Source organism: Marmota monax, unplaced genomic scaffold (genome assembly GCF_021218885.2).
Source record: "Marmota monax isolate L192 unplaced genomic scaffold, Marmota_monax_Labrador192_F-V1.1 WCK01_AAM20220418_F8-fsc00004, whole genome shotgun sequence".
In the NCBI taxonomy this organism is placed as follows: domain Eukaryota; kingdom Metazoa; phylum Chordata; class Mammalia; order Rodentia; family Sciuridae; genus Marmota; species Marmota monax.
In genome coordinates, this window is record NW_026692881.1 from 4,812,898 (window position 1) to 4,827,691 (window position 14,794).

The 14,794-nt window shown below is 44.8% G+C and overlaps 1 protein-coding gene across 2 annotated transcripts in view; it reads right to left on the reverse strand.

Annotated features, from left to right (window-relative positions):
* Positions 1-257: 257 nt before the first annotated feature.
* The window catches only part of Grid1 (glutamate ionotropic receptor delta type subunit 1), a 719,927-nt gene continuing 705,390 nt past the window's right edge, over positions 258-14,794 (reverse strand). For both annotated transcript variants that reach the window (XM_046450257.2, XM_058581047.1), the window contains 2 exons: positions 10,451-10,691; positions 258-714 (listed from right to left, as the gene is read on the reverse strand). In XM_046450257.2, coding sequence (XP_046306213.1) covers positions 286-714; positions 10,451-10,691 — 670 coding nt within the window. In that variant the 3' untranslated portion in view covers positions 258-285. The remainder of the gene's footprint in view (positions 715-10,450; positions 10,692-14,794) is intronic.

Here is a 14,794-nt window from a genome sequence, read left to right on the forward strand (position 1 = left end):
ATGATCACAAGTAATTTGCCTTTTTATTCATATAGAACAAAATTTACAAAGTCATTCATACAGTTTTTGTGTTTTTTTTTTACTGACTTCGAAAATTGGGAATATTCAAAATACACTTTTACCCCACTCCATTCTGTCATTATTTACACATATGTACAAGAAAAATGAAAGAGTCTCTGTGTGTGTTGTGTGTGTGTATTTGTGTGTGGTTTGTGTTGTTGTTTTCTTGTATTAAAAAGCTCTGCTGGTCGGGTGGGTGGGCGGGCAGGAGGGCAGGCGGCGCGGTCAGATGGAGGTGCCGTGGGAGGTGTCCAGAGCCTCTGGAAGGACGCCTCCAGGCACGGGCTGGAAGGACATGGGGATGGGGGTCTTCACTGGGCTCTGTCGGAACAGCCCCCCATTGGGCGACCTGTGTTTGCACTGAATGGAGGGCATGGTGGCAGAGCTGCTCAGCGGCAGCGGCAGGTTGCTGCTGGGCCCTGACGAGAGTGTCCGGCTGGTGCCGTGGCTGCTTTGCTCTGGCAGAAAGGTGCTGACAGAGAGCTGGGTGTTCTGGTATTCCCGTGTTGGCTCCAAGGCCTGGCTGGGAGCCAGGCCCCCCATCTCCAGGGCTGAGAGCTCAATCGATGCAGGGGAAATCTGCTTGTGAGCAATGTCTTCATCCATGAGGCTGTTCATGCGTCGATGCACCTGCTCCAGATTCACCTCTTTGTCCTGGAGAGAAAGCACAGGAAGGTCAGAGGAAGGCTTAAGAGTGAGCCAAGGCTGGCTTGCTGCAAACTCTGGATACCCGGAGACACTAGGCCTGTTCGGCCTGCTGACAGTGAGTATCCCCCCCCCATTGCTCCCACCTCCCTTCATCTGGATGGGGAATCCTATAGAGGAGGACACTGATGCTTATGTAGCAAACCCCTGCCAGCAGATCTTGGTGACATTGTTCCTCTCCTCTGCACTTAACACTGCCACACCCAGAGGTGACCCTTGTGACAAGATGCTTTGAAGAACTGAGAGGGGAAGGCTATAAATGAAGTCCCAAGGGAATGGGCCTTGAGTCTCTAATATGGTCCGTGGTTTCGCCATTTAGAGCCCACAACACTCAAAGGCATGAAATGATCACCCTTGCCTTGCTCCAAAGGAGGTTAAGGTTCAGGTAGATTCAATGGCCTCACCAGAGTCCCAAGCCCCGTGAGTGTTTGGGGCAGCCTAGAAGCCCCAAGTGGGAAAAGAATTCTGCCTCACCCGGTGACCTCTGTTCTCCATGTGAAGCATGTCCAGGAAGGCAAGGACTCCTCCTAGACATGTCCCTATCTAGGCTAATAGTGTGTGGGTTTCTGGATGAGGTAAGGAGGGAGACAGTGAGAACAAGGACTTCCCTAAGGTCAGCCAACTCTCCTGGTTCCACGAGGACTTGAGGCTGCCCAGAAGGGGACCTCACCCATGACATTATCTCACCATGGTGGGTGGCATCACAGAAGACTGCTTGGTTATTTATTTGCTCAAGAAGGAAAATTTGAAAACCCCAATATCATTCTTTCAAAAAAACTTGGTGATTTGTTTACAATTTTAGTCAAGGTGGTCATACTGCTTGAAAGCTCAAGGGAGATGTCTTCTACTTTATTAGTTTCCCCTCTGTGAAGGGGGATGATGACCAGGTTCCCAGAAGAGCCACACCAGTTTCTAGATGCGGTTAGAAGCTACAGTACTGTTTGTAGGCTGCAGGATACCTGTGTGTCAGGCAAGATGATGACTGATGCTAAGGTCAAACTCCAAAAGAAATACCATGTCAAAGTTCATTTCCAAGATGTAACCCTCCAGGGGCTCTCATGCTGACATCAAATATTGGAGAGAGAAATCCAACCCCTGTCCACCTTGTAGGAGTGGTAGAAATACCAAGATATTTAGGATGCTTTCAGAAGGAAAAAGAAGGATCCATGCAAAATAAGGGTTGTTCCAGTGACTGCTTTGAGCTCCCACAGGGATGAGGGGAGAGGAATTCCCCTAGAAGGAAGCCTCTCTGAATGACTGACATGAGTCTCTCCTTCATATGTGTGTGCCAACCATAGGATTAAACACCAGGAAGACTTAACTCAACATTTCTCAGGATGGTAAAGAACTGAAGTGCCCTGTTATTTACCTCTTACCCCAACACTCCCTGGAATGGAGAAAGGGGGAATCACAGCTCTCTCTACCCTTGTGAGGTTCGTAGCTGGCACATAATGCTTAGCTTATGGTGAGATACCTACTGTTATTCTCAAAACCTCTTCCAGAGCAAGAAAACAGACAATATTCATAAGGTAATAGAGAACTCATTTCAGCCCAGGGGAAACTGGATAATAAGAAATAACACAAGTTGGAGATGGAAGGAGGGCAATGGAATTTAGCTTGGTGTCATAAATGGAAGTGACAGCCCCAAACCTCAGGAAGCCCCGAAGGCAGAGCCAAGATTCCAGTAATCTAAAGTTCCACATAAGCAGAGCTCAGTTTTTTGGTGGTAAGAAACCACCTCAGAGTTGAGAATACCTCTGGGGGGCAAAAGTCATGGGTGAATTTGAGGGAAGTGTTTGGAGGGCATAAGGCCTCTCTACTTTGCCTAGCTAAACATCATTTATGAAATGCTTTCAATGTTCCCTTCAAAAGTTTATACTACAAATGTTTCTTAACTTATGAGGTTAAACCCTGATAATCATGGTAAGTTGAAAATACCATAAATTGAAATGCACTTAATATGCTAACCATAGCAAACATCACAGCTTAGCAAAGTGGCACACTTAGAGAACTTGTTGCTTTGCCTCATGATCGTATGGCTGACAGGGAGCTGTGGCTCACCACTGCTGCCTAGCATTACCAGAGGGTATGGTCCCACATAGTGCTAGCCCAGGAGAAGTTCCAAATTTGAAATTCAAAGAATGATTTCTACTGAATGCACACTACTTTTGCACTACCATAAAGTTGAAAAAAACATGAACCATGGTAAATCGGGAACCATCCATAAATAACAAGCCAAATTCAAGTTCTTAATTACCTTACACCATGATTGAGCTAGCTCTGTGCAACCTTCTCCCCTTGTGTATGCTTCATCTATTTTCTTTTCCATGTAGAACTGTCGTTAATAATAGTATCTTATAACTGTTACTTGGGGCATTAGTCTCTTGGAGCTACTTAGCATCAATTATTTCTTTCTATAGAAGTCTATTATTATGGTTTAGATATGAAATGTCCCCCAAACCTCATGTGTGAGATAATGTAAGGATTTTCAGAGGTGAAATGATTAGATTATGAGAGCTATGACCTAATCAGTGGAGTAATCCATTTATGGATTTACTGGTGGTAACCATAGGTAGGTAGGATGTTGCAGGATCACTGGGGGCATGCCTTTAGGGCATGTATTTTGTCTAGTAAGTGGAACGCACGCTTGCGTGTGTTTTCTTTCTCTCTCTCCCCCTCCCTCCCTCCTTCTTTGTTGCCATGTCCTGAGCTGCTTTCCTCCTTCACACCCTTCCACATAGATGTTCTGCCTCACCTCAGGCCCTGAGCAATGGAGTTGGCCATCTATGGCCTGAGATCTCTGAAACCATGAGTGCCAAATAAACTTTTCCTCCTCTAAAATTGTTCTTGTCAGGTCTTTTGGTTGCAGCAACAAGAACAAAAAAAAATGACTAAAAATTCATAATTGTTTTGTTTTGTTTTACAATCTTCACTGGATAACAAATTGACAGGTGACGTGTTTGTCTCCCCAAGAGACAGAACTATGACCCAAACAAGGACAAAAAGACTGAATCTAAATCCCGAATGAAGACTTTAAATGTGGAAAATGGTTGGTGTTTCATTGGGTACAGCAGCAGTGCTTCATCTAGCTTTCTCCTCTGGCCTTTGGACAAACTCTGCCTCTGCCCATCATGCAGCCTATAACTCCACTCTTGTTATGGCTGCTTCAAGTTCCTGTGAAGCTTCTAATATAGGATATAGCTCCTTTATCTGCATTAGTCAAAACCAGTGTCAACACCATTTTGGTTGATGTTTATATCAAAAGACTTTTCATCTTGGAATGTACAAAGGACACGAGACCAGTAGCAGACAGCCTGGAAGCTAGACACATTGAGAGAATTTCAAATATTTTCAGGTTTAAGGAAACAACTATCCCGTCTCTGCAATCTGCGAAGCTTGGAGAAGGCTAGACTGAGCTGAGTTCCCTCACCATAGAGTCTTTCACTCCGTGGAAGAAAAGCTGACCACCAGGTGCTCCTGGGGAATCTCTGGAAGAGTTGGTAAGTTGCGTGGTCTTCCCTTTTCCTCCATTCAACTTTGTCTTTCACCCTTTAAGGTCCTCTTTGGGAAAGTTTAAAAGTAGACTAATACGCAGCAGGGAATGAGTATCTTTTGTCCCAGCTGTGTTCACTCCGAGTGCTGGCAGTTGGAAGAGGAACTGGCCCTTTATCTCAGTCAGTTGAGTACTGGGCCAGAACAGGTGTTTGGGAGGTGCTTCCTATTTTGCCAGGTTTTAGGAGAGAGGAAGGACAGTTTACTGTCCAAGAAGGCCACAGGGAGGCAGAGAGTTAGAAGTAAAAGGCAAAGAGAAAGGAACCCTCTCTACCTAATGCCAGAAAAAAATATACATGAAGAGTTTTGAGTAAAAAGACCAACCAAAACTCTGCAGAAAGATGTGAGCAAGGGAGGTGTCTGAGAAGGATGCCTTTACCACTGACATCCAAGGGACAGAAGGTGGAAAGGGTGGTGGATTGCAAAAGAGGCAGGGCACAGACACCAATCTAGCAGCCTAAATGCAGCTGTGAGCAGTTATTATCAGGTACTTTTAAAGCACTTGGAATAAAGATCGACCCAGGGAGTTGTATAAAGTTGGCCAATGACCTTCAAGTTAGTATTTCTGAAGCGAAGAGCTTAAATAAATAGTTTCTTACACCCATATATTTTTTTTTCTTGTCTCAAATTAAGGACGGATGAATCATTGGCAAGGATTGCAAAGCCATGCAGTAGGAATCAACTCCCAATTGTGGTTACTCATTAGCCTTTTAACCTCTCCACGTCAGGACACACAGAAAATGTCCCCACCAATTGAACAAATTTCCCAGGGAGAGCTTCCCACGCCAAATGGCTGTCAAGAATCCAACCTCTCCCCACCAGTGGGACCTCATTCTATTCAAATTCCATTATTCAGGTAGCGCCAACACCACTTCATTCGCTGGGAGAAGAGGGTACCATTAGGAGCCTCCTATATTGGCTGTTTAACTAAACAAGAAAATGAATAGAACTAAGGCACATGCCTCCCTGACCTCCCTAGAAAACAAATGCAGCCTGTCTCTAAGTCTCACAGTGTGTCCTCTAAGCTGTCTGCTTCTCTCGCTGTCTATAGGGGCCAGAGCTGAGCAGCAGACCTCATTTGGAGGTCCTGTAAGCTTTGTCTTCTTGCATCACCTGGGGCCACAGATATAGCACACACAAGGTCATGTCTGGTTGCACCTTCTGCGTTTCTGGCCAAGGGAAGAGGAGAGAGCAGTAATCAGCTTATTCAAGGCAAGAGGCAGGAGTGATTTGAATAATTATCCATATTTTAGACAAAATGGTGCATTCTATAATGTTATGCAAATTCAAATAATGGGCTTTTTTTATGTGAACTACATCAGTTTACATCCTCATTATCCCAAGGTTTCGGTGTTCAGCCAGGTAATGACAGCTGTGGAAAGAGACCTGGAAACTTATCACTGCCTTCATTAATCTACTGTAGGTAACTGACCTAGTCAAACATCCCTGAATATGACATAAAATTCATTGACTGCATTTACCCATGAATCGGCTACATTCCAGCTCTGCATTTCTCACCCCATATTAAACATGACAACAGATGCACCTACAGAGGTTATTGGGGAACTTCTCTCAGACATTGTCTTGCAGAGAGATAAAGTTCTGTAATTAAGCCGATGTTCACCAACGTGGAAATAATCCAGTGTATTGGAAAACGGTAATTAACTAAACTATCATCTATGTAACAGCCTCTTACACTTGGGACTCATTAGAACTGACTTTGTTTGGAGTCCAGCAGCTCCTACTTTAAGTTGGGCAGGAACAAAATTAGGGATGAGGAACTTCCCACCTGACTGGGATGGTTGTTGGCAATGTGCTCCTGTTACCACTGAGACCAACCAGGTGGTAAATGAGACCCAAAGGCTTGGAGAAATGCCACCAGTGTGGTCTTCTAAAGTGTTGCTCCAAAGACTTAGGCTGGGCTGGGGGTCTGAGAGGCATGACTGGATGGAAGCAAATAGACTAAATGCTAAGTCAATGAAGTGATCTCAGGAGAGGATGGGCAGTTTTTTAAAGCATCATGACAATCACTCCACATCATAGGTGGAGCAGCAGGAATGCAGAGGAGTAAACCAAGGCTAGGAATGAAGTGACTTTAGGCAACAGAGTCCTGCGACCAGTGAAGTATCAGAATCAGAGCTCATGTCCACTTGGCTCCAAAACCTGGACTCTTTTTCACTATGCCAAGTTGCATATTCCCATGCTCACCTTGATGGAAGGTTTTCATCCTTGGCAGGATATCACAAGCACATGTGTAGATTTTAGAAATTACAGTTGTTTGGATCTCCTTAATATGACCCTCTGGAAAATGGAGCCCAAGCATCTGTATTTCTAAAAAGCTCCAAAATTAATCACCTCTGATGTGCAGCCAGAATTGAAAGCCATTGATTCAGCTGCAATGATTACACAACAATTTAACATGAATAACATTTTCTTTATAGGAGCCCAGACTGGTTCATTCATTCAATAAATACTTCTGAGCTCCTACTATCAGATGAGCTAATGTTCTTGGAAAGCATTTATCTTTGGTTTCTGGCACAAGGAAGTTGCTCGATACTTCAGTTATATTCATCACCCCCTAACAAGAGCTTCCATGTTTCAGAGAATGGGCAAAGTGATGGGAATGGAAAGGTGAGGAGGTGCTAGTGGAATCACACCCAACAAGGGAGGTGACCTGTGGCCACAGGCAGGGAGGTTTTGCCCAGTTTTGAGATATACAGTGGTATATAATAAATGTTCAGTGCCTTCTTACTGGAGATCCCTGACCTAAGGGATGAAACAAACATGCTCACTATCCTTATTCTCATGCCAAGCTTTCTGATCTTGGCAGGATAGCTGTAGTGGCAGGTTCCATTTTCAGCAGAAAAGAGAAACTGAGAGCCCTGACTCTTTGGTGAGACTGCCTCTGTGAATCATGTAGGCAGATACACCATTTGCTTCTTAGCTCTGCTCTCACCAGTTCTAAGTCCCACTTCTCCAGAAATAAGAAGGCCTTCCTTGAAAGTTGTTGAAGAATGTTAGGATAACATGCAATTTTTCCAATACAGGAAGATATCCTAAGGTGTGTTTTTCCTCCACCACATCCCTCACTGTCCATCTTCAGGGCCTTTGAAAGGAAGAGTACCTTGGCCAACATTAACCAAGCATGTTCAAAGACCATGTGCATCTTTAACTCACTTCACACATTATCTCTGGTTGTAATCCTTCAGTGCAACACTGTTGTGTTAGCATAAATCAAGAGAGAATAGTTGCAGAGGAGAAAATCTCTACAAGGAGTAGAAGAAGGAATGAAAGGAGTAGAGATAAACAAGTTGAATGGAAGATCCCCAGGATCTAGTCTTTCAAGAAAAGAAGTATCAAGGGGGCATGTAGACAGATGCTGGCTCACAGGACCAGAACAGAGGGTCTGACTGTGATATAGCACCGTCCTATCCAGCCACCCTGGCTTCTATCAGCTCCTGTCTGCACAGAAGCATGGGACAGAGGAGGGCAGACAAAGCAGGAAGCAACAAGAATTCCAAGCTCCAGGCCCAGTGATGGATGATTCATCTCTCACTCTTCATGTCATTTCCCATTTGTGCAGTTCTCATCTTTATTTCATGAATATTTTATTCTTATAGCAATGACTACACATCCCCCATAAATCTAGTGGGTAGCTCTTTACTGCATCCTCAGAGCTTGGTGCACTCACCTGCATTGGGTAACTACATAATTGTCTGATTCCTTCGAAAAAATATGATCTCGGATGCACATGAATATTAAGGGGTTGAACGCACATTACTACTCTTCCCCAAGTAGGTGTCTAAACTGAAGACATCCCAGAGAAAGCCATTAAACACAGCTTGGGCTCCACCCACAGACAGGATTCTGGCTCTAAGAAATATGGCCAATGCCCCAAAATGAAACATTCTAAGGGTAACCAGACACTCTCACCTAATTGCAAATGCTGCTCCATAAAATACGGGCATCCAGTAACACAAAGTAGATCTAAATTGAATACCATCATTATTTTTCTAAGGTTTTAAATACATGCTTCTAAAATATTGTCGTTTCAGCCCCTTTCCTGGTTCCTACTCACTACATGAACAGGTCCAAACCCCTCATCCTGGCATTTAAGTCTTTGGAGTGGTTCCTGCCTCCTTCTGTTAGCCTGCTCTCTCAGCATCTTCCTATGCCCACACTCCTTGTTAACCCCTTGTTCTCCCTGCTCAAAATGGAACTTCTGTCTGATCTCATCTCTAGCTCTGTGATTTGTGCCAATTCTTCAACATTCTGTACCAACAGTCCTAAGTCCCAAGAAACCTTCACTAACATTTATTCCTACCTTCTGTGGCTCCACCATGCCCTCGCTAAACTGAGTGCTCCTCTGTGCTTTGGTGGTCCTCACTATTCACTTAAGGACACCCCCATCAACAGGATGGAGACTGCCTGGGAGCTCTCTGCCCCATCTGCCTATGAGAAGGTAAGCACCTTGAGGGGAGGGCCTGGGTCCCCCTACAGGCAGCTTATAAATGAAGAAGAGTGGAAGAAAAGATTTCACTTGAAGTTGGAAACCCATAAAACCTGAAAAAAGATGGAATGTTTCATAGTTCCTCTCTGTGACTTTATACAAATGTTCCAGTTGTAATAAAAGCTTGGGATAGAAACCATTAACTGTTATTTTCAGTGAATATTCCTCCAACTTCTTCCCTCTTTCCCTCCTTCCTGAGGCCCAGGAATGACAGTAGAGCCATTGAGGTAGTGGAAGAACTAGACCTCACATTTCTTAACATGGAGGTATACAGAAAGCAGAGAGGAAGGTGGACGTTACATTTCAGATACACTGACTTAGGTTTGCCTTCCCTTCCAGAGAAAAGAACGTAGGATGACAAAGATCTCACTGGCTTGGGATCAACAAAGAGTCAGAAGAGGACCCAGGGGGACAAACACCACTGTCCTTGCCAGGGACAGATTGATGAATGAGGGTGTGGCCAGACAATCACTGCAGACTACAGAGATGATGGCCAGGATGACTCAACTTTTATGTTCAAAGGCACCAACTCCCAACCCTAAATCAGACTCAGAAGGAACCTGCCAGCTACCTCCTCCTGGTTGTTTTTACTTCCCACCCCCATTTGTTTTGAGTTTGCCTGTGACCCATTGCCTCTGAAGCCATTTTATGAACTTGGCATGAGCCACCTGTGCCTCAAGAAAAAACAAAAACTTTTTTAAGAAAAGGAGTGCTTTTGGACTTGGTGCCATTTGCTTTACTGCTTCCTGTTCGAGATTTACAACTTTTGGCCCCAGCAGAATCTGTCAGCAGTGCTGAGGTTCTAGATGTAGCTGAGGCAGGTATACGTGGCAGCTAATGACAACTGTGAATTGAGTGGACGAGCTTGTATTATAGATGCTTGTGTGCAGGTTTCTGACAGCAGAGCATCATCACGGGATGGCACTCCTTGTCACCTCCTTTAGAGGAATCATTTCCAAGGGAGGACTTCAATTTTTTGTTTGTTTGTTTTTTCAAGAAATGAGCTTGAAGAAGAACAAACCCCCAATGAGAAGGAAGTATAGAGAGACAGAATCAACTTGTGGTTGGCACACGCAGGAAGGGAAGTGCACCCAGGGCCTAGAGTCCTCTGAGGTGTGTGCACCCAGGAGGGATGTGGGCAAGAGCGGGCCTGCAAGGAGGGGCAGAGGGGCGAGGGATGATGGAAGGGGCAGGGATCCCCCTCACACGCTGGGGAGAAGGGCCCCATGGCCCCTGGTGAGAAGTCAAGAGAACTGGGAAGGGATGCGGCTCCTCTCTTACCCTACAGGTGGTCTCTCCAGGTCAGGGTGGAGGCACATGGGCGGGGCAGGGTGGGGAAGGGCTCTCTGGCGCTGCCCACGCTGTACCTGCTCTATAGATAAATACAGGACTTTAGTGGCCATGGCTGTCACCTCCGCACTTTGTTCAAACATGAAAACATCCCCTATAGTTTTTGTCTTGCTTTAAAACCAAAATAAAACCATGACACAATCCCCCTAAATAAAAACACTGCTGTCTCCAGACAAGATGACCAGAGTAAATACTAACTAGAAGAAAGCCACCCACCAAATGGCCCAGTGTGACCCTCCTGCCTCTAGGCTGTGGGACAGGGAGGGTACGGACCTCTTTGGGGGTCTCCTGGTGGCACCGGTTGCTGTTCCACCACAACTCCAGGGCAGCCACCAGGCAGGCGAGGAGGAGGCCAATGGCCAGGATGCAGAAGACCCCAGCAAAACTGTGTAGCTTGAGGGATTTGCCATCGGCCTGGGCGCTGGAGTGGCTGGTAAGGTCACAGCGGCCTGTGTGTGGCCACCACTTCTGCTTGAGCACATCCAGGTCCCCTGTGTCCTGCAGCTCCAGGATCCTGCAAGACACAATGCAAGTGAGCCATAGCCATGGACATCATCAGCAAATTCTCCACACTGCAGGCAGAGAGCTCTCCCTCAGACATGTATCAGGTCATGCCACTGCCCTTTCTCAACAATCTTGCTGCTCTCTCCCACCCTGTCCATTGCCCAGGGACAAAGTTCAACAGCAAAGCACATTAGGCCCTTCTCATGGATGGTAGAGCAAGTGCTCGGGATGAATCTGGGAAATACATAAATGAACCAGGCAAGCAGACTGTCAATTTAGAGTGCTCATGATCACAAAAAGGATTTCTTTCAACCCTCAATATTGCAGGTTGAACAGCCCTAATCCCAAAATCTGAAATCTGAAATGCTCTAAAATCTGACACTCTGAGCACTGACATGATATCACAAGGGCAAAATTCCACACCTGACCTCTGATGGTTCAGTGTACACTTGCTGCACTTTGTTTCATGCACAACTTTTTAAAAAATATTATATGAGATTACCCCAGATTCTGTGTAGAAAATACATGTGAAATGACAGTGAATTTCAGGTTCAGAGATAGGGCCCATTCCATAGATATCTCATTCCATGTATGTAAATATTTCAAAATTGGTTAAAATCCAAAATCCAAAACATTTCTGATCCTATTCATTTGAGATAAGGCGTACTTAACCTGTATATCCTAAGTCTCTCCCACTAAGATTCACAAAAGCCTTCATTTATTCCTTTGATTTGAGGAGCTTCTGCACCGTGCCAAGCACAATATTCAGTACTGCTGAGCTTGTGGTCTGGAGACACAAACACCCACCTTAAAACAATTAGAGCAGTTAACAGAAAGACAGATGCTGTGATAAACACCATGAAATGAGAGTAAAGGTGCCAGGAAATGGTACACTGCAGGGAGAGATGGCTTAGATTGGAGGATGAGGTGACAGGTTAGTGAAAACCTAAGGGACAATCAGTCATGAAGTATCTCACACTGGCCTACAAATTCTTTGTGGGGAGTATCCTAAGTTCTTGGCAGATAGTGTTGAACCCTCATGTCAACACTTTAAGAGGTTCATTCCTATCTTCTCATTTTTGCCAAGAAGGAAACCGAGGCACAAGAGGTGGTATATCTTGCCAAAGTCACTTTGAGATTGTCAGAGTCGGCATCCAATGAGGGGAGGAAGAACCTTCCAGAGACTGGAACTGTGTGTCTTGTCTGGTTCAGGTGCTGTCATGTCTAAGAAGCTGGAACATGGCTAGTGAGGCTGTAAATGATGAGGAGGGTGGCACGAGATGAAGAGAACAAAGCAAGCATGGCCTAAATGTGGGTTCTGAGAGGGCATGAGAGGGAGTCTGGATTTTATGGTGTTGTTGTGCAGTGGTGGGGCAACCTCTATTTGTTCCTTAGATTTCCCCACAGTGGTTTTTTTAAATTGTGGTATTTTGAGCATTCCCTATGTGAGCAAAGGGTCTAAACAGCAAGCCAGTGGTAGCTGTTAGACTCCAAATACCCAGGCCTTTCCATTTGGGGAGTAGACCTCTTTGGGCCTGGTTCATGATGATGTATTCAACTAACAATATCTTCAGTGACCTCCTTGAGCCTCCGAGTATGCACAAAGAGCAGCAATTCCTCATGCCAGAGAATGCTCAATAGAATGATTTGTGCAGCCTTTACTTAGCTGTGGCCACAAGTCTAAGGCTATGCTCAGTGAACATACTTGGGCTTGCATCTGAAGGAGACAAAGGGTGACAACTTCACCATGTCCTCTGACATGCCAGAATCATAAGTCCAGCATGGGGTGGCTTCTCACTGGCTAGGAAAAACTTGTTTCAGTGCAAAGAACAGGCTTTGGAGGCACCAGATCTCAGCTGTATGTCCTAGACAAGGACCATGCTCCTGTTAAACCTCAGCGACCTCGTTTTTCTGACACAGACTGTTGATTCCTACTGGATGAGTAAGGCAGGGGCTTAGGGCATGGATTGTGCATTGCTTCCTATGTTTTCTACTATGCAGGCACAGTGGTTAGCACAGCAAAGGCCATCAGCAGATGTTTAATTTATCAATCAATGTAGGAATGCATTCATTAAATAATGAAAAGAAGCCTAAACTAAAATGATATGATGAGCTCTTGATGTGATGTGCATTAAGTACCCAGGGCATTAATGAACACAAAAGACTTAGAAGGTGGCTGTCCAAGGAGAGCCTTGGTTGTTGAGATAAATGCATGATTTAAGCATGCATTTGTGTGGTTTGGGAACATTTGTGTGGTGTGGTGCCTGAGCACCATAACTCTATTACATGGCATACTGCATGATTAATTGGGCAACTTCAGTGTCTCACTCAGTATTTCCCATGGCTCCTATCATGTGAGGGAAGCTGCATGTCTGTATGTCCACTGGCCTTAGTTACTTCTCTTCTGCCAGGGTTGAGCAGTTTGAACTTCCAGAAAGTTACAGGAACTCCAGTGCCAGATATGTAAGATATCATGGCCCTGTAGAAGGTTAGTGGTTGAATAATCAGCTCACTATGGAGACAAAAGAGTCGTGTGTTTGTGGACATAGACTCTGCTCTGATGGATATTAGGTCAAATCCAGACTCTTAACCTTTCAACTTAGACTCTCTTAGCACTAAAATCTAAGATTAGGTCAATGTACTTACCTCATCGAGACCATTAGCTCAAGACCTAGCAAGTAATAAATGTTCCATAAAAGGGGATTAGTAAATGCACAGTCTGATAGCTGTATTGACTTGCCACTTTACAGAGCCAGTATTGATATGATCTGCCTCCTACTGAGAACACAGTAGGGACAAGTCATTTTACACTGTTTGATCCTTATAACAACCTGCAGAACAATTTTATTATGTCTATTTTATTTCTTAAAGACCTGGAGTTTGGGATCTAGATGACTTTCCCAAAGTTGCAACTAGAAAGTGGCCATGCTGCTCTTCTGATCTGGTCATTCTGATAAGTGAGACCTTGCTTTTTTCTGGAATTGTAGGCTATTCTCTCAGGGTAAGGTTCTGGCCAAGGGGACAGTGAGGCTCTGGCCAGATCATGAAGTTGGATCCCCAGTCTCTACTCCTTGGCAGCTCTACTATAACATCAGGCAGGCTGCTTGATTTGATGACTTCTTATTTTGGCTTTCTACAATGGCATGCCCCAGTCTTATTCCAGAAAGAATGTAAGAGAATTAATGGGAAACATAGAATAAAACAAAAACAAACAAAAAGGAAATTTAAATATAGAAGCAAAAGGAAAGACCAAGTCACCAGCACAAAACACTTTCTAGAAACAAAGCTAAACTAATGCACACCATAATAATCTATACTCCTGCTTACGAGGAAGCCAGAGTGATAATAGTTACTTCCTGAAGCCAGTTGTTCTATTTTCCAGACAGATATAATTGCAGGTGCTTTCCTTTATTCAATAGCTGTGGAGTCTGCTACACAGTAGGTGCTCAATAAATGGCTATTAAGTTGCTAAACATTTATTGAATGCCCACTTGCATGCTGTGGTCATCAAACCTGTTCTAGCACATAATCCCCAACACTCACATATATCTGCATCCTGTCCTCTGCCAAAGAAAGAGAGGAGCTTAGCTCCCAGTATGAAGGGAAAAACAGTTTCAGCAGTTCCAGGTAAGGTTGGGATCTGTTATTGATGCACAGACTCTTTTTCTGCCAATGGCATAGTGCATTGACTTGGAGCAGCCCCTTCATTCCACTGAGGCACACCCAAGCTAAGAGCAGCTCACAGAACCTCTTGTAGAACCACTGGCAACAGTAAATTGGAAACCTGAGTCTCAGTGTTCCTTCAAAATTAGACTCCTGTCTGTTGGGCGAAGGATGCTGTCCGCCCATGAGGGGCTTCAATATGGAGACAGAAAACAATACTGCAGGAATACAGCCTCCTGGGAAACTTATAGTCAGAAAGCAAACAGCCCTCTGGTGAAAGCAGAGAAGGATAAAATTATTTTTTTCCAGGATGACATGGAAACTGGACTAGCCACTTTTGTGTATGATGACCACTGGGATAGGAGGGAGAATCCCAAGGGTATCTGGGGAGGAATTTTGTGGAGAGACCTCTCAGTAATTCAGTGGACAGACCATGTGCAGGCCTATTCC